The 19,050-nt window shown below is 48.9% G+C and overlaps 4 protein-coding genes across 4 annotated transcripts; 1 reads left to right on the top strand and 3 right to left on the bottom strand.

Annotated features, from left to right (window-relative positions):
- Window positions 1–227: 227 nt before the first annotated feature.
- Window positions 228–2,000, bottom strand: F5891DRAFT_1068422 (uncharacterized protein; the record flags this gene model as incomplete). Its single annotated transcript, XM_041363190.1, has 4 exons — window positions 228–373; window positions 424–734; window positions 766–1,680; window positions 1,749–2,000. 3 exons carry the CDS (start codon window positions 1,998–2,000, stop codon window positions 462–464), a joined length of 1,440 nt encoding a protein of 479 aa, XP_041218480.1. The 3' UTR covers window positions 228–373; window positions 424–461.
- A 6,722-nt stretch (window positions 2,001–8,722) lies between these two features.
- On the bottom strand, window positions 8,723–10,980 carry F5891DRAFT_1068416 (uncharacterized protein). The gene is made up of 5 exons (XM_041363189.1): window positions 10,626–10,980; window positions 9,883–10,286; window positions 9,040–9,845; window positions 8,846–8,989; window positions 8,723–8,801 (listed from the first exon to the last, which is right to left on the bottom strand). The coding sequence occupies exons 1-3, from the start codon at window positions 10,875–10,877 to the stop codon at window positions 9,041–9,043; spliced, it is 1,461 nt and encodes a 486-aa protein (XP_041218479.1). The 5' UTR covers window positions 10,878–10,980; the 3' UTR covers window positions 8,723–8,801; window positions 8,846–8,989; window position 9,040.
- Window positions 10,981–11,159: 179 nt separating this feature from the next.
- On the top strand, window positions 11,160–11,916 carry F5891DRAFT_986347 (uncharacterized protein; the record flags this gene model as incomplete). Its single annotated transcript, XM_041377751.1, has 2 exons — window positions 11,160–11,764; window positions 11,823–11,916. 2 exons carry the CDS (start codon window positions 11,160–11,162, stop codon window positions 11,914–11,916), a joined length of 699 nt encoding a protein of 232 aa, XP_041218478.1.
- A 4,654-nt stretch (window positions 11,917–16,570) lies between these two features.
- Window positions 16,571–18,511, bottom strand: F5891DRAFT_1068399 (uncharacterized protein; the record flags this gene model as incomplete). Its single annotated transcript, XM_041363188.1, has 3 exons — window positions 16,571–16,888; window positions 16,939–18,181; window positions 18,257–18,511. The coding sequence occupies 2 exons, from the start codon at window positions 18,509–18,511 to the stop codon at window positions 16,940–16,942; spliced, it is 1,497 nt and encodes a 498-aa protein (XP_041218477.1). The 3' UTR covers window positions 16,571–16,888; window position 16,939.
- Window positions 18,512–19,050: the final 539 nt, after the last annotated feature.

Here is a 19,050-nt window from a genome sequence, read left to right as displayed (position 1 = left end):
TCAGCATGGCACTAGCGCGACGGTGAAACGACAAAATAGCTTGGTAATAACGTAGATTATTATGGTTCACACCCATCAACTTGAAGGTTCGACGCAATCGCTTCCTGCAGGTTCATTAACGTCTTTAAATCGCACTGCACGTCAGGTGTCGATCCGCATGCAAGAATGAGTATGTCAGCACTCCCAGTTCTATCATTAGCGCTAGGTCAATATTTCTGAATATCAGGCTCGGTTGAAGTATTTGATTTAGATCATACAGATGAGTCGAAAATACTTGCATAAAGTACAAATGAAGTTCCATATATCGAGAAAATGAGTACAGCTGGATGAGCCAGAGACATGTCTTGCTTATTGGTGGCGCGACTTCCTCATTCTAAACATGAAATTAATATCTGACGGTAATAATTCTAAACAAGAACGTACCTTAGCTCAGGGCTAGCGCTGCTTCTGTGATGCAGTGGTCACTGGTCAGGCGCCGAGGACGGTTTGTTTCTAAGCAAATCGAGATGCTTGTTGACGTTGTGCAACGATCGTGGTACGCCGTCATCTGAATATATAACTTGGCTGACGGCGGGAAGCATGGAGTAAATGATGCGAGCAACAGCTTCAACATTCACGGCTTCGAGCTCACACGAGTCTACGGCCAGATTTCTCAGGGAAGTATGTTGGAACGACTCGACTTCAGGCGCGATATCGATATTCCGAGCGTCGACCAATACTTGCAGCTCTTGCAACTGCGGACATAGACGAAGTGCCGCGAACAACCCGCGAAATGTAATGGTAGTTGGAGAAGGATGCCAGCCGAATATGCGGCCAAGTTGTCATGGCTTCAAAAAGAAGGTCATCGTCAAGGTAGATGGGGCGATGAACATATATCCTCAGCGTTCGCAGTTCCTTGAAGCAGAAAAACTGTCTGACTGCCGTCAACGAGTCGCTTGTGTGCTCCTGAGTTTTATTGCGGGAAGAAATAATGATGTGTTCAAGGGTCTGCCAGGATGCTTTACACAGTGACAGTGCACGGAAAAGTTGCTCAGCCTCTGCCCAAGGTAAAACACGGACATGCACCTTGAACTTCTTTAGCGAAGGGAATTTGAAATGTTGTATGATTGCGACAACGGATGCCGCTTCTATTCCACCTGAGAGCGAAAGAGTCGTGAGGTGAAGGAAAGTTGCAAAATCGAGATTGTCCAAGGGCCCGGGGTAATGAATCATGCGTGATGTGAAAATATTCACCTCGAGAAGGGTGGGGATGGTAGAAAGGTGCATCCATGCTGTCGAGTCGAACGGCGGATATTGCAGATGTTTGAGCCTCTTGCATGAACGAAGGGTTTCAGAGAGTCGCACCCCGCCGCTACCCCCATAGACGGTAAACTCCTCCATATCAGGACAGCGTGCCCCAATATATTTCATATCTAATTGGAGTTCCTCGGATATATGATAACAACTGCGCAACGTTGGGGGCAGGAAAAAGCGCAAGTCTCCTATTTCCGTGCATTGAACCAACCAGGATAACGACCGCAGATTCGGAAACACACATGTCTCGATGGGAAGGGTCGTAAGAAGGTGAAGAAATTTGGTGGCTGATATGGATATATTGCGCACACGAGCGGAATGGCGCAAAAATTGATGGAACTCGTGCTCGACTAATGGGTCAACGTCCTCGGACCAGTCACGGTCATACTGTATTTAGATGCTTGATCAGCGAACACAGAACGACATATGAGGTTGCTTTAATACTCGGCACTGACCACGGACTCGGAATCATATACCACTGAATGTAACCTGGTCACACAGCCTAACAGTGGTCTTAACCCAAGCATGTTACACCAAAGCAAATCCATGGCAAGCTCGTGAAAGGTTGTGCATGTCAATGCGAGCGATGCAAGGGATTTTCCTGTCGATGATGGAAGCCAGGTGTCCAATATTTCTGAAATCGGGGGTTGACTCAAATTGTCGAATATCTGCACGAGTATTTCTGAGACTAGCAAAGCACGATGCATCGATGGAGGAGGTCTATGGCAGGATGCTTCCGCTTATTTGATTTGTCTCAAGACTAGCGGAGATTTGAATCTTCGGCCGTGGATGATTAATGATTTCTCCTATTTTACCCCTTTGTATTGTCGGTGAAGATAAGAGAATTCAATATTAGCAATGATGGCTATGGGGAGAGCAGTATTGAATACAGAGATGAGTGAACGAAGTAGAGAGACAACTGCACTGCAGAGAGGTAATAGCGAGAGTGATCGCCTCTTGGTTTAACACCAGGTGGCACCCCGACTAGGACCCCAGAAAAACTTCAACCACCAGGCGCCCAACGGCGCCTCACCGCCTCGTTAACCAACACTAACCAACCTTCATACTCTAGATTCAACTAATGCCACTTACCCTCTCCTCACAAACAAGAAAAACCACCAAAAACACGCTTCAAACCACTCTAGACGGCCAAGGAATCGACTCAAACCGAGCTGAGACCCCAGCCACCAACGGACCGATGGCTACAGCCAATAGACGGGCTCCGCCCAAACTAACTACTCAGGAAATCATGGAACTGACCAACGAAGTCCACAATGCGGATACAGGCAAGAAGTACCTCGAGCGCACCGCTCTATCAATCAAAGGTAAACCCTACACCGTAAACACGCTAACCGAAACTCTCCTGCACGTCACTCAACTCAGCGGAGTCTCACTACCGGCCGTAACAGCCATTAGAGCAGTAGTCTTCATTATGCAAGAGAAAACTAACGATGAAACAGCAGAAATCATAGCCAAGTTAGTAGTAGCATCAATCTCCCCTCAAGTAGCCAAACTCCAAGAAGCAGAAGAAGCCATCAGCAAGGCCACGACGGAACTCAATGCCAAAGTCCTAGCTCAAGACTCCCAGCTTACGAAAGTTCAAAGCTCTGTGGACAAGCTCGCAACACAAGTATCAGACTCCCCCTTCCTCAAACCATCGTACGCCGAAACGTTGAAGACGTTGAAAACGGGACACTCAACCCACCAGGACCCAGCACAGCAATCCCAACAAATTCAGCGACTAGCAAGAGAAGCAATCAAGGAAAGGCAACTACTAATCGATTTCCCAGCTAACTGTCCGCTAGCGGCGGGGAAAAGCTCCCATGCCCAGCTCGTTGAAAGAGTCCACAAAGCCCTGGCAGCCATACCCAAAGAGGATGACGTCGACCTTGAAATGAAGGCAGTCACACAATTCAAACAGGGAGGAATGACTATTGAATTCAAAACGAAGGAAGCCGTTATCTACATCCGCACCAATGAAGAAACGAAAAACCTCCTCCTGAAGAACCTCGACCCAGACGCCACAATCAAGGAGCGCACCTACCCTGTAGTGATACCTTTCATGCCAGTCACTTTCAACCCAACAAGCGACACTGCCCTTAGAACGCTAGAGGATGAAAACAACTGGACAAAAGGATCGCTCACTTCAGCTCGTTGGATCAAGCCGGCAGAAAAGAGAAAGAGTAGCCAGCAAGTAGCCCATGTACTAATCAATTTCACAGAACCAATGGAGGCGAACACCGCAATCAGAGACGGCATCACCTTCTACCAACTCAAACTTTGGCCAAAGAAAAACAGACGCGAACCAATCCGCTGCGCCAAATGCCAACACTTCGGCCACATCGCTCGTGAATGCATAGCAAAAGGTGACACATGTGCAAACTGTGGGAACAACCACCGCTCCAATGACTGCACCACCAATGACAAGAATTATTGTACGTCATGCGAAACGGAAGACCACTCAAGCTGGAGTCGCGACTGCCCTCTCTTCAAGAAGAAATGCGACGACATGGATAAACGCTACCCTGACAACAGTATGCCTTTCTTTCCAACGAACGAAGAATGGACCCAAGTAGCAGCACCCCCAAAACCTGCCCCATACCGTAAACCTGCACCACCACCGAATGAACAACCGCCGCCTCTTACACAGCGCACGCTGGACTCATACCCGAACAGACAAAATCACCGATCTGGACGTGGTGGACCACCATCACGTGGCTTCGCCCACAACCGCTCCCCCCCTCGCCACAACCAACAGCAACAAACACAAGACTTCTTCAGCACCCTGGATTACACGACAGAAAACCAACCCATTGTCAACTGGGAATGATTGACACACCTGACAACTCAGCGACACGGTTGCGTATATGGCAGCAAAATCTCAACACCTCATCTGATGCTCAACACTGTGTCCTTAGCGGACCCACGACAGCATGAGACTGGGACATAGTAGCCTTACAAGAACCCACCATCGACACAAAAGGTAATACACGAGTCACCCCAGACTGGCATGTAGTATATCCCACTCACCGTTACACCCAAAACAAGCGCTCACGGGCAGTAACACTTGTAAACAAACATATTAACACTAACAGCTGGCGTCAACTTCCCTTCCCCTCCACAGATATAGTTGTAATCCAATTCGATGGCGCCTTTGGGAAACTAACACTATTTAATATCTACAACGATGGCGACAAACAGGACTCCCCTCAAGCAATCCAGCAGTACCTCGAAACCAACATAAGGACCGTCCGACCATCAGCAACTGACCACATAGTATGGCTAGGCGACTTTAACTGTCACCACCCGCTATGGGAAGAAGAACGGAACCGTCACCTGTTCGAACCAAGAGACGCTCAAACCAAAGCCCAAGCGTGGTTAGAACTAATGGCGGAATACGGAATGTGCCAAGCGTTACCCAAGGACAAGCCAACCCTGCAATCTACGAGTACCGGCAACTGGACCCGTCCCGACAATGTTCTCTGCTCTGACAACACCTTGGATTCATTCATCATATGCGACACGGCTCCCCAACTCCGAGCACCGAAGACCGACCACGTCCCTATTCTAAGCACACTCGATCTAGAACTCCCTCAAGCAACTACGACCATAAGCTACAACTACCGCGAAACCGACTGGGAAAAATTCGACATCTGCCTAAAGGAAAAGTTAAGAAAGATCCCACCCCCAGCTATCCTTACATCCCAAGACGAATTCCAAACGGCAGCAAAAGCACTAGCAAAGACCCTGCAAGAAGTCATCGAGGAGAAAGTACCTAGATCTAGACCGAACCCGCATGCTAAAAGATGGTGGTCGCATGACCTCACCAAGATGTTAGAGAGAAAACACGAGCTGAGTGAATTATCCTACAAATTTCGAGCGCTAAGAGATCACCCGTCACACGAAGAACACAGGATATTCCGCAACAAAGTATCCGACGCCATCTACAAAGCCAAGAAAGAGCATTGGACACAGTTTCTAGAGGAAGCCACCCAGCGGGAAATATGGATAGCAAACAAATATATCACAACCCCAAGCAGCGACGGCAGTAAAGCACGAATCCCAGTACTCCAAGTCAAAAACGCCGACGGTTCACTCAGAGAAGCAGTAACAAACGACGAGAAAAGCACCATCCTCGCCCAAGCATTCTTCCCGCCGGCTCCAGCCTCAAGCAACATCCCAGCTAACTTCAAATACCCAGACCCAGTCACTCCGTTCAAGCCCATCGAAGAAGGAGACGTCCGACAAGCCATTACTAACACCAGTCCATTCAAAGCCCCAGGTCCTGACGGAGTCTGTAATATAGTATTCAAACGCAACGCTTCCACCCTCATCCCTTACCTCACTCACCTTTTTAATGCAGTCTTCACGCATCGTACATACTTTGAACCCTGGAAGGACTTCACCACAATAGTTCTACGAAAACCTGGAAAGGCCGACTACTCCATCCCAAAAGCATATAGACCGATCGCACTCATTAACACCACCTGCAAACTCCTCACGGCCATCGTCACACGTCAAGTCACACACACGCTCGAAAAATACCACCTTCTCCCAGCGAATCACTTTGGAGGGCGACCGGGACGATCCACCACCGACTCGGTGCACCTCCTTGAAGCGACGATTAAAGACGCCTGGCGATCGAAAAAAGTAGCATCAGTCTTGTTCCTGGACATAGAAGGCGCATTCCCAAATGCAGTTACTGACAGACTCGTCCACAACATGAGAAAACGACGGCTACCACTGGAACTCATAGAATTTACGAAGCGGATGCTAACAGGACGACGCACCCAACTCAAGTTCGACGACTTCACCTCCGAATGGTTCCCCGTCAATAATGGAATTGGTCAAGGCGACCCTCTATCGATGATCTGCTATCTAATATATAACTCGGACCTCGTGGATATAGCCAAAGGACGCATAGGAAGAGGACGCGAAGAGGTTGCCCTTGCATTCGTGGACGACACAGCCTATATTGCGGTAGCCAACACATTCGAAGAGACACACGCCATCCTGAAAGACATGTTAGAACGCGAGGGAGGAGGCTACCAATGGTCAAGAGAGCACAACTCAAAGTTCGAAACATCCAAATTTGCCCTAATGGATTTCACTCGCAGCAAGATCAAAAAACGAAACCCTATCACTCTCAACGGCACCATCATCCAACCCTGTCACCACACTCGCTTTCTAGGTATTATAGTGGACCAAGAACTCACCTGGAAGGAGCACGCAGCATATGCAGTAGCGAAAGGTATGGAATATGTTCTACTGATCCGTCATTTATCTAGATCATCAATGGGCATCCCCACCAAACTCATGCGTCAACTATATCAAAGTGTAGCGATACCCAAGTTCATGTACGGAGCCGACATCTGGTTCAGACCTCTCTTCAAGGACAGCATAGGAGGGATGCAAAAAGGATCCAAAGGAATTGCAGACCGACTAACAACCGTCCAGCGGATAGCAGCCATCAGCATCACCGGAGCCATGCGAACTGCCCCAACAGACTCCCTAGAAGCACATGCCAACCTCCTCCCGATTGCCCTCCTAATGCAAAAGATATGTCATCGAGCCACAGTTCGACTAGCCTCCCTCCCGCAATCCCACCCGCTACACAAGAAACTCGTATGGATAGCTAATCACAACGTACAAAGTCATCGATCGTCCCTACATAATCTTCTTCACACCTTCCGCATCTTTCCAGGCGACACGGAAACAATAGACCCAGTCAAAACGACAACAGGGCCATCAGGGAAAAGTGTATATCAAACGAGGATAGCAAAGACGAAACAAGACGCGGTAAAGGAACAGAAGGACCTTAAAGACATCATCCAAATCTTCAGCGACGGCTCCGGTTATCGAGGTGGAATAGGTGCAGCAGCAACTCTAATAAGGAGCGGACAGGACCCACGCACGCTAAGGTACCATCTAGGAAGCGACAAGGACCACACCGTCTATGAAGGTGAACTAATCGGACTCACTCTTGCAGCTCACCTCCTAGCCACAGAACGGAACATCACCTATCCAGCCTCAATTTTAGTAGACAATCAAGCAGCAATTCAAACCGGCGAAGTAATGGACAAGACAGGAAGCGGGTATATTGCGGATCAATTTGAACGACTAACTCATCGACTAGCCAAACGACAAGAAGTGCAAGAAGACTTCAAACTCACAGTAAGGTGGATACCGGGTCACGTCAATGTCGCAGGGAACGAACTAGCAGACAAAGAAGCCAAATTGGCTGCACAAGGCAGGAATCACAATAGCCCAACACGCCTCCTACCCAAATATCTAAGAGGACACCAACTCAAACGCAGCACAGCAGCGCTTAGAGCAGCCCAGAAAACAAAATCGCGCGACCAGTGGAAGACGCTCTGGGAGAAATCCCCCCGATACGCCCGAACATGCAACATCGACCCATCCATGCCCTCGGAGAAGTTTATCAAGCTCGTCGATGGACTACCTAAGCGCACGTCCAGCCTCTACATCCAATTCCGAACCCGACACATCCCCCTCAATCAGCACCTGCATCGCATCAACAGAAGTGACACGCCCCACTGTCCAATATGCCCCGGCACCAACGAAACGATTCACCATTACCTCTTTGACTGCCCCCAATACCGACATGAGCGACACACTCTCTCGAATGCTTTAAGACGTGACGCTACCTCGTTAGCATATCTTCTCACCTCCGACAAAGCAATTCCCCATCTCAGCCGCTTCATCAACAGTACCGGACGCTTCAAAACGACCTTTGGTGAGCTGTAAAAACACTGAATAATATACTACCATACCCTACATTAGACTCGACTCGACCTGCACATAACACCGAACATAACCAACATAATCAACAACAGCACCAACTCATGTACCACCACCACCACATACCATGTACCAACACCAACCACCAACCGAACTACTCCACGACGAAAGGAGAGCCGCACCTCCTGCGACACTGTCAACACCTCAGAAGGACCAGTAGAGACAAGTAACCCCAACCCGAACCAGTAGCAAATCCAGCATGCCGCGATCGAATCAAAACAATCGCAAGTCCATCTCGCCTAACATCATCTACTAACCTTCTTCGTTGCAGCTTCCTTTTGTGCTTACTTGCGTCATCCTACCAGATGGCGTGGGGAGTACGCGTTCGAAAACACAGTACGACAGTACCATATCACCAAACATATACGAGGGAAAAGCATATGACGAGAAATGTCCAACATAGGGTCTACGACCCCAAAGGACTCAATCTGATGCAAAAAAAAAAAAAAAAAAAATAGCGAGAGTACTAGAAACGAGGTAAGGGCTTTGTGAAACGAATCAGACGAGGTTTCGTCAGCGGCTTGTGTGTGGGAAGGTCTGGTTTTTGCTGAGCCAGCGCAGGAGACGGGCGGGTCTGGACCGGGTATGTCAGTGAACCGACGAGTCCTTGATATTGTAGCCGTGTGATTTGTAAACGGGTAGAATCCTGTCAGGTGTAAGTATGCAAGAATGAGTATGTCATTACCGGTACCCCTAGGGCCCTAGTTCTGTAACGCTAGGTCAATCCTTTTGGTTCGGTTGAAGTATTTGATACAGATCATACAGATGAGTCGAAAATTGCATAAAGTACAGATGTTCCATATATCAAAAAAAAGAGTACAGCTGGATGAGCCCAGATACGTGTCTTGCTTATTCCCGGCACGACTTCCTCATTTCAAACATGAAATTAACATCTGACAGTAATAATTCTGAACAAGAGCGTACCCTAACACAGGGCTAGCGCTGCTTCTGTCATGCAGTGGTCAGGCGCCAAGGACGGTTTGTTTCTAAGCAGATCGAGATGCATGTTGACGTTGTACCACAATTGTGGGACACCGCCATTTGAACACATAACTTGGCTGACGGCAGGAAGCATGGAGTAAATGATGCGAGCAACAGCTTCAACATTCACGGCTTCAAGCTCACACGAGTCTATGATCAGATTGTTCAGGGAAGTATGTTGGAACGACTCGACTTCAGGCTCGATATCGATATTCCGAGCGTCGACCGATACTTGCAGGTCCTGCAACTGCGGACATAGACAAAGCGCCGCGAACAGCCCGCGAAATGTAAGGGTAGCTGGAGAAGGATGCCAGTTCATCAATTGGAATGAGTGAATATGCGGCCAAGTTGTCATGGCTTCAAAAAGAAGGTCATCGTCGAGGTAGATGGGGTAATGAACACATAGTCCCAGCGTTCGCAGTTCCTTGAAGCAAAGAAACTGTTTGACTGCCATCAACGAGTCGCTTGTGTGCTCCTGGGTTCTATTGCGGGAAGAAATTTTGATGCTTTCAAGGGTCTGGGAGGCTTTGCACAGTGACAGTGCATGGACAAGCTGCTCAGCCTCCGCCCAATATAATACACGGACATGCATCTCGAACTCCTTTAGCGAAGGGAATTTGGAATGTTGCATGATTGCGACAGCGGATGCCACTTCTATTCCACCTGAGAGCGAAAGAGTCGTGAGGCGAAGGAAAGTTGTAAAATTGAGATTGTCCAAAGGGTAAATGAATCGTGCGTGATGTGGAAATCTTCACCTCGAGAAGGGTGGGGATGGTAGAAAGGTACATCCATGCAGCCGAGTCGAACGGCGGACATTGCAGACGTCTCAGCCTCTTGCATGAACGAAGGGTTTCAGAGAGTTGCGCCCTGTCGCTATCCACAGTAACACTAAACTCCTCCACATCAGGACAGTGTGTCCCAATATATTTCATATCTAATGGGACGACGGATACAGAACAACGGCGCAAGGTTGGGGGCAGAAAAAAGCGCAAATCTCCTATTTCCGTGCGTTGAACCAACCAGCATAACGACCGCAGATTCGGAAAGACACATGTCTCAATGGGAAGGGCCGTAAGAAGGTGAAAATCATTGCTGGCTGAAATGGTTATATCGCGCACACGAGCGGAATGGCGCAAAAACTGATGGAACTCGTGCTCGGCTAATGGGCCAACGTACTGGGACCAGGAATACTGTATTTAGATGCTCAATCAGCGAATGAACGAACACAGAACGATAAGGTTGCTTTCAATACTCGGCACTGACCTTGGACTTGGGATCGTATATGACTGAATGTAGCCTGGCCACACAGCCTAACAGTGGTCTCAATGGGAAGGGCCGTAAGAAGGTGAAAATCATTGCTGGCTGAAATGGTTATATCGCGCACACGAGCGGAATGGCGCAAAAACTGATGGAACTCGTGCTCGGCTAATGGGCCAACGTACTGGGACCAGGAATACTGTATTTAGATGCTCAATCAGCGAATGAACGAACACAGAACGATAAGGTTGCTTTCAATACTCGGCACTGACCTTGGACTTGGGATCGTATATGACTGAATGTAGCCTGGCCACACAGCCTAACAGTGGTCTTAACCCATGCATGTTAGACCAAAGAAAATCCATCGCAAGCTCGTGAAAGGTTGTGCATGTCAAGGCGAGCGATGCAAGCGATTTGTGTGTTGATGATTGAGGCCAGCCAAATACTTCTGAACCCGGGGGTTGACTCAAATCGATGAGTATCTGCACGAGTATTTCTGAGACTAGTAAAGCACGATGCATCATGATCGATGATGGATGGAGGAGGTGGGAGGTGTATATAGCAGTTGTACGTATGCCTTGGATGCTTCTACTTAGTTGATTTGTCGTAAGACTAGCGGAGATTTGATGGCGGGCTAGGCCGGCCGAGGCACGAGGCAGGCCTAGAATTAAGTCTAAGCGCAAAATAAGCGAGGTGGCGTAGCACCTCTTGGTTCTGCCCACCTCGCAGCTGAGACACTTTCGTCAAAAGCTCACTACTCTAGCTTCATCTTTTGCATACAAGACTCACGAAATACCGTACTATTAATGGAAGATCCTAACTTGGCAGTAAGGCCAGACTTCACATCACAAGAACACGAAGCTTCGCGGCGTCAATTAGTAGAAGAAGGCCTCTCGAATGAAAATGCAGCTCGGACCTTAGCAGCACTATGGACCTTAGCTAACAATGCCGAGAAAGACCGTTGGGCACTCAGACAATGGCGCATGATAGAAGCCAGGCAAAGAGAAGAGGACGAAGAGGAAGAACGTCAGCAACAACGCAAGGAGGAAGAAGAGGCTGCACGTCTAGAGGAACGGAAGAAGAATAAAACTAAGTACGCGCCCATAGTGCGCGGAAAAGTACCTTCCGACCCCACTGTTCTTCCAGCACAATACGCTACAAGGAAGATGAAATCCGGAGACTACTGCGAGCTCCATTATTTCACCAACCGTGGTCTCGAAGACGCGAAACTGTCCAACTTAATAGCGGAACCGGAAGCTATGGTAATGCTACCAGCAGCAGACGGTCTACACTCTTGGATCCCAGCAGCGGCAGTAAAGGACCCAAAAGCGGCTCCGGTTGTGAAAGACGAGAATCTGTCTTGGGAAGAATTCAACGAAGCCGCCCCTCGCATGATCACAATGATGAAATTGTACGACTGGCCTGATGACCGGACGGACATGCATATACAATTTTGGTCTGCTCTACAGACACATCGTTGGCGCCATTCACCAGATCAGCTCAAACAACGAGCGCTACTACTATATCAATCCCAGCAACGACGACGCTGGCATCAGACTATAGGAACGGCGCAAGGATGGAGCCTCGAAGACCTCAATCAAGATTTAATTTTCGAAGCGAGAGAAGAGCTGTTCAACGAGAAGAGAGAAAAAGAAACGGCTATTGCTATTCAGGTCAGTAATGACATCGCGGATCTGCAGCCATTCCTAACGAAAAGTTTCTTAAAAAAAAAAAAAAACATTCTCGCATATTAACACTTACAACTCGTTGTCGTCGTACAATGTGTCTTTCCTGTCGGCCAATCATGCGCCGACAAAATGGGCTTGTACGAAACTGTACTCTCCCTGGCCATCGCGCGCCGTTTCTCGTACACTTGGCCATCATGTGCCTTTACCCCTTGGCCATCGCGTGCCCCTGCCCCCTGGCCATCGCGTGCCTTTTACCCCCTGGCCATCGCGTGCTTTTACCCCCGGCCATCATGTGCTTTCACCCCGGCCATCGCGTGCCCCCCTTACAACCTGGCTATCATATGCCTTGTTCCCTCACGGCCATCACGCGCCCAACTCAATTAAATTAAAACACTGGGAACTACACGGTCCCACTACGTGTCTCTACAGCAAGCGGCAGCAGCTTTCGTAACAGCTCAACCGCAGTACCTCGCAGCTTCGCAGAAGCGACCATATACTCCTGCAGAGGACTATTCGTCCAGCAACAAGAAGGTACGAACAGTCCGTCCCACTGTCAATGCAGGCCCATTACCTTGCTGCGCAGTCTGTCTGGGAAGACACCCGCACCGCACCATCGAGTGTACGGCCAAGCAGACATGGGACAAGAAGTTTGAGACCTGCGCAGAGCGCATCCGCAAAGGCCTTTGGGCTAAGGACGGGAAGCAACTCTGTACCGCTTGGCAGAGGGAGGAAGGATGCACAACACCAAAACACGATGCGCGCCACGCCTGTTCAGGCTGCGGAGCCGCTACGCACGGCGCCCAAAGATGCCCTAGAGCGCAGAAGGCAGATACCGCTGACGCCATACAAGGCTGATGCATGGGAACAGGAGCTTCGAAGAGCAGGACTTCTTGGACGTTTCGCCAAGATACCAAATGGTCTCCGGTTAGGTTTTGAGATAGATTTTCCTCCTGTCAGCGTTATGCAGGTTCCACCAAATAAAAGTTCGATTACCGAGTACCAGAACGAGTTTGAAACTATCATCCAAAAAGAATTGGACAAAGGAAGGTACATTGGACCCTTTCGAGCTGAATCATTGGAAAGTCTCATAGGACCGTTTCAATCGTCGCCGCTGTCCATAATCCCTAAGCCGGGCAAGCCAGGCAAATTCAGGATAGTACAGAACTTTTCCTTTCCAGCATCCCCAAACGTTTCACACCCTAATCCCTCGATAAACTCCTACATTAATGCCAGCGACTTTCCGACGACATGGGGCAAATTTTCGAACATATATCTAATAATTGCAAGTCTTCCCCCAGATTCAGAGGCAGCCACAAGAGACGTGGCGGAAGCGTACCGGACAATCCCACTGCGCCCCTCGCAATGGCCGGCAGGAATAGTAAGAGTATCAGACTCCCACTTCTGCATCGACACATGCACTGCGTTCGGAGCCACCCCTTCGGCAGGAGTATACGGGCACATAGCAGATGCGGGCGCCGAAATCTTTAGGAACAACAGCATTGGCCCATTAGAAAAATGGGTAGACGATCATATCTTTTTCAGAATCAAAAAAGAGTACTTACAGCCGTACAACGATAAGAGAAAGAAGTGGAGTCAAGTCTTCGCGAAAGAAGGGATGAGACAATCTGGCGCAAGGCTGTGGTTCGGCGACACATGTCAGGAAACGGGAATACTGGAGGAATTGAGCGAAGACTGTTCAAAACCTCTACAGGACCTTTCATTTCGCTCACCGAGATCGAAACACGACGAGCTTTTTGCTTTTAGCTTGCAAGATATTGACGAGTTGTCAATTATCCTAGGCATTATATGGGAATTGTTGAAAGACCAACCGTTCTCGTCGACGACAATCTATATAGGATTCCTTTGGGATATCGGACGAAGGATAGTCTCACTAAGTCCTGCAAAAGTAAGCAAATATCTGGCAGCAATCGACGAATGGAAAAGGAGACCAGCGCACGTTTTACAAGACGTACGAGAGCTATATGGCAAGTTACTACACGCGTGCCAAGCAGTACCACGAGGCAGGGCATACCTAACAAGCCTCGAGGAGATGCTTTCCCACTGCGGCGCTAAGCCCTTCCTTCCGCATCGAGCAGGAAGCAGGGTGGCGAAGGATCTAGAATGGTGGGCTAGGCTACTTCAGTCCGGCGGTGTAAAACGAGCAATTTACCCATCTCTCAAACTCGAAAATCCTCTCACATTCTCAGACGCGAGCTCAGGAATTGGAATAGGCATTGTAATAGGTAACTACTGGAGGGCCTGGAGGTTAATCCCAGGGTGGAAAACACACAATGGTCAACGAGACATCGGATGGGCGGAGGCAGTGGCTTTCGAACTCCTCGTATACACTCTCACCTCTCTGCCTAGCATTGGCAGGCACGTCGTCGTCCATGGAGACAACACGGGCGTCGTTGAAGGATGGTGGAAGAGGAGACACAGAAACCGAGAAGTCAACGAAGTCTTTCGTAGAATCAACGAGTTTATTCACACTCTACCCTACCCTTACGACGTCGTCACTACATACGTCCCAAGCGCTTCCAACCCAGCGGATGAACCATCCAGAGGAGTATACGGACCAACAAGCCTTCTTCTTCCCCCAATCAGCCTTCCAACAGAGCTTGGTACCTTCCTCATCGACGCTACAGAACCGCTGTCTGCCACAGAGCTCCGCCTCCTGCGTGATGGCCATTACTCCACTCCAGCAGCTAAAGTTATCAACCGCAAGCTGCTCAGACAGCAAGCTGACGAACGAGCAAGAGAAAGCCGTTCCGAAGAAGAAAGCTTCATCAGTAGCGCGCTCAACGATAACGAAACATAAGAACTCACGATTCGGAGCACCGCTACCAAATGTAACAGATACTTCCCCCTCCCCCATTCCCCAGAACTATAGACTTAATTTGACACCCAAACCTTCTACCCTGCGCCCACATTGTCTTGCGCGAGACCGACTAAGGCTGTGGTTACCAGCGGGAGATAGTACAAGACAAGAAATAGCGGTAACCCCGCAGTCTCCTAGACACGAAATTTCGGAGGCGCAGTTGGAACGAATCCTTGACGTCATCGGGTCGTCATGGGCGCAATCGACGAAAGAAACGTATGGGGCGGGTTTGCTGGTGTTCCATGTGTTCTGTGACACAAACAGAATCGCGGAAGAGCACAGATGTCCAGTTGCTCGCAGTCTCCTCCTAGATTTTCTCTGCAGTTGCGCAGGGTCCTACTCCGGATCGTCGTTAGCTAACTACGCGGCAGGTCTAAAAGCCTGGCACTTACTTCATGGAAGGAGTTGGTTGATCCCACCCAATGAGTTAAAAGCGGTGCTAGATGGAGCTGCGGCGGCAGCGCCTGAGTCGTCCAAGCGTCCTAAACGGCTACCATTCACACCCGCTTACTTAGCCATCATTCGCGAGCACCTAGACCTCAATTCACCACTAGATGCGGCCATTTTCGCGTGCTTGACGACGACCTTTTATGCAATAGCAAGGTTAGGAGAGTTCACGGTAAATGCAATCAAGGAATTCGATCCGAAGAAACATATAACGAGATCCGGCGTATCCAAAACAGCAGACCGCAACGGTCTGCCAGTTACGAAATTCCACCTACCATGCACTAAATGTTCTCCAAACGAAGGAGAGGACGCATATTGGGCAATGCAGGAAGGGCCGTCAGACCCTAGCGCTGCATTGGAAAATCACTTGAGAATCAATCCAGCAAACAGTGATGCACACCTATTCGCGTGGAAACACGCCAAAGGACTGCGTCCTTTATCGAAGAAAGAACTATTGAAAAGAATAGCATCAGCAACAGCGGCAGCAAACCTACCGGAACTAAAAGGACACGGACTTAGGATTGGGGGAACGTTGGAGTATCTTCTGCGCGGAGTGCCTTTCGAAGTCGTGAAAACGATGGGAAGGTGGTCTAGCGAAGCGTTCACACTATATCTCAGAGAGCATGCTGTGATTCTCGCACCTTACATTCAGGCATCACCAGTACTGGAACCTTTCACGCGATACACCATCCCCCCAGTCCGGTGAAAAGAAGCACTTCTCCTAGTTGAAAGGGCCCCAAGCTTCGCTGAGTGCGTCGTAGTTCTCCTAATACATGGGAACACAGCTCACCTGACGCCTTAGGCACGGACCCATGTTTCGGGCCGGAAAGCCCCTGCGGGGCTTTCGCCCAAAACAAACAAACAAGCAAACTAACAAACGCATCCAACGAAGTCCCATCACGTTGTAGTTTCAGTAGAAAGAGGATACCGAGTCCGTAGATCGAAACCTAGAAAGTAGGATGAGTTTGTACAAATACAAACAAAGACACCAAGCTACGAAAAGCGCATAGAATCTCAACTAGCCTAGGCTACGATTGGCCACGGATGGCAACCTCCTATTTTACATCCTTTGTATTGTTGCTCGATGATGGTCAAATGAATGAAGTAGAGTCTACTGCAGAGAGGTAATAGCGAGAGTACTAGAAACGAGGTAAGGGCTTTGTGAAACGAATCAGACGAGATTTCATATTGGTCTGTGCCAGCGCAGGAGGCGCGGGTCTGGACCGAGTACATCAGTGAACCGATGAATCCCAAGTTGATATTGTAGACGTGTGAATTATAAACGGGTAGAATCCTGTCACGTGTATGCACGAATGAGTATTGTCAGTACCCCTAGTTCTGTAATGCTAGGTCAATCCTTTTGAATACCAGGTTACGGTGGCTTGGTTGAAGTATTTGATACAGATCATACAGATGAGTCGAAAATTGCATAAAGTACAGATGTTTCCATATATCAAAAAATGAGTACAGCTGGATGAGTCCAGAAACATGTCTTGCTTATTCCCGACGCGACTTCCTCATTCTAAACATGAAATTAACATCTGACAATAATAATTATGAACAAGAGCGTACCCTAACTCAGGGCTAGCGCTGCTTCTGTGTTGCGGTGGTCAGGCGCCGAAGACGGTTTGTTTCTAAGCAGATCGAGATGCTTGTTGACGTTGTGCCACAATCGTGGTACGCCGCCATTTGAACACATAACTTGGCTGACGGCAGGAAGCATGGAGTAAATGATGCGAGCAACACCTTCAACATTCACAGCATCAAGCTCGCACAAGTCCATGGTTAGATTTTTCAGGGAAGTATGTTGGAATGACTCGACTTCAGGCCCGATATCAATATTCCGAGCGTCGACCGATACCTGCAGGTCTTGCAAATGCAGACATAGACGAAGTGCCGCGAACAGCCCGCGAAATGTAAGGGTAGCTGGAGAAGGATGCCAGTTCATCAATGATAAGGAGTGAATGTGCGGCCAAGTTGTCATGGCCTCAAAAAGAAGGTCATCGTCGAGGTAGATGGGGTGATGAACAGATAGCCTCAGCGTTCGTAGTTCCTTAAAGCAAAGAAACTGTCTGACTGCTGTCAACGAGTCACTTGTGTGCTCCTGAGTTTGATTATTGGAAGAAATGTTGATGTGTTCAAGGGTCTGGGATGCTTTGCACAGTGACAGTGCATGGAAAAGCTGCTCGGCCTCTGCCCAAGGTAAGACACGGACATGCATCTCAAACTCCTTTAGCGAAGGGAATTTGAAATGTTGTATGATTGCGACAGCGGATGCCACTTCTATTCCATCGAGCGAAAGATGCGTGAGGTGAAGGAAGGTTGCAAAATTAAGATTGTCCAAGGGGTAATGAATCGTGCGTCGTATGAAAATCTTGAGCTCGAGAAGGGTGGGGATGGTAGAAAGGTGCATCCATGCTGCCGAGTCGAAGGGCGGACATTGCAGACGTCTGAGCCTCTTGCATGAACGAAGGGTTTCAGAGAGTTGCGCCCTGTCGCTATCCTCGCGGATGGTAAAGTCCTCCATATCAGGACAGCGTGCCCCAATATGTTTCATATATAATTGGAGTTCCGATACATAACAACGGCGCAACGTTGGTGCCAGGAAAAAGGGCAAGTCTCCTATTTCCGTGCGTTGAACCAACCAGGATAACGACCGCAGATTCGGAAAGACACATGTCTCGATGGGAAGGGCCTCGAGAAGGTGGAAATAATTGCTGGCTGATATGGTTATATTGCGCACACGAGCAGAATGGCGTAAAAACTGATGGAACTCGTGCTCGGCTAATGGGTCAGCGTCCTGGGACCAGCAATACTGTATTTTAGATGCTCAATCAGCGAACGAACGAACGCAGAACGATGAGGTTGCTTTCAATTACTCGGCACTGACCTTGGATTCGGGATCATATATCACTGGGTGTAGCCTCGTCACACAGCCTAACAGCGGTCTTAACCCAGGCATGTCAGACCAAAGCAAATCCATCGCGAGCCCGTGAAAGATTGTGCATGTCAATGCGAGCGATGCAAGGGATTTTCGTGTGGATGATTGAGGCCAGCCCAATATTTGTGAACTCGGGGGTTGACTCAAATTAATATTGATGAATATCTGGACGAGGATTTCTGGGACTAGCAAAGCACGATGCATCGATGGAGGAGGTGGGAGGTGTATGGCAAGTTAGGCTTCTACTACTTGTTTGATGTGTCGTAAGACTGGCGGAGATTTGAATCTCAAGACCGCGATCAGCCGTGGTGGCAACCTCCTATTTTACCAATTTAGCATCCTCGTTCATGTGGTGAAGTAGAGAGACTACATACAGTAATAGCGAGAGTACTGGAAACGAGGTTTCGTCTTTGTGTGTGGGCCAGCACAGGAGAGGGGACCGAGTAGTACATGATCCAGAAAAAGCCTTCGGAAAGAAAACGTGGATAGAGGTGGCCAGGTGGGTGGACAAAAATCGTTGGACCACGCGCAAATGGGGATGAGCGCAGCCTTAGGAGGACAAAAGAGAATGAAGCGCCGATTCTCAGACGAGAGTGATCATGAGGCATCCTGCCAGACGTCGAATGGCACGGATCTTCATACGGTGAGCTTACAAATTTAGGCCGTATTTCAAAATTTCACGTGTCCGTTCGCAGACTCACGATCCACTTTAAAACGGTCATCAACTCGTTCTGTTCATCTCG

The sequence above is a fragment of the Suillus fuscotomentosus genome (genome assembly GCF_016647785.1).
Source record: "Suillus fuscotomentosus strain FC203 chromosome Unknown F5891scaffold_114, whole genome shotgun sequence".
NCBI classification, from domain to species: Eukaryota; Fungi; Basidiomycota; class Agaricomycetes; order Boletales; family Suillaceae; genus Suillus; species Suillus fuscotomentosus.
Note: the sequence above shows the minus strand (reverse complement) of the source record. Positions and strands in the feature narration are given on the sequence as shown.

Bases quoted from the DNA above. Each gene is read 5' to 3' on its own strand.
- F5891DRAFT_1068416 (XM_041363189.1), bottom strand. From the start codon at position 10,877: ATGATGCATCGTGCTTTACTAGTCTCAGAAATACTCGTGCAGATACTC. The intron at 10,287-10,625 runs GTCAGTGCCGAG...ATCTAAATACAG, and splicing joins TATACGATCCCAAGTCCAAG to TATTCCTGGTCCCAGTACGT. The intron at 9,846-9,882 runs GTACCTTTCTAC...CTCGAGGTGAAG, and splicing joins TTCGACTCGGCTGCATGGAT to ATTTCCACATCACGCACGAT.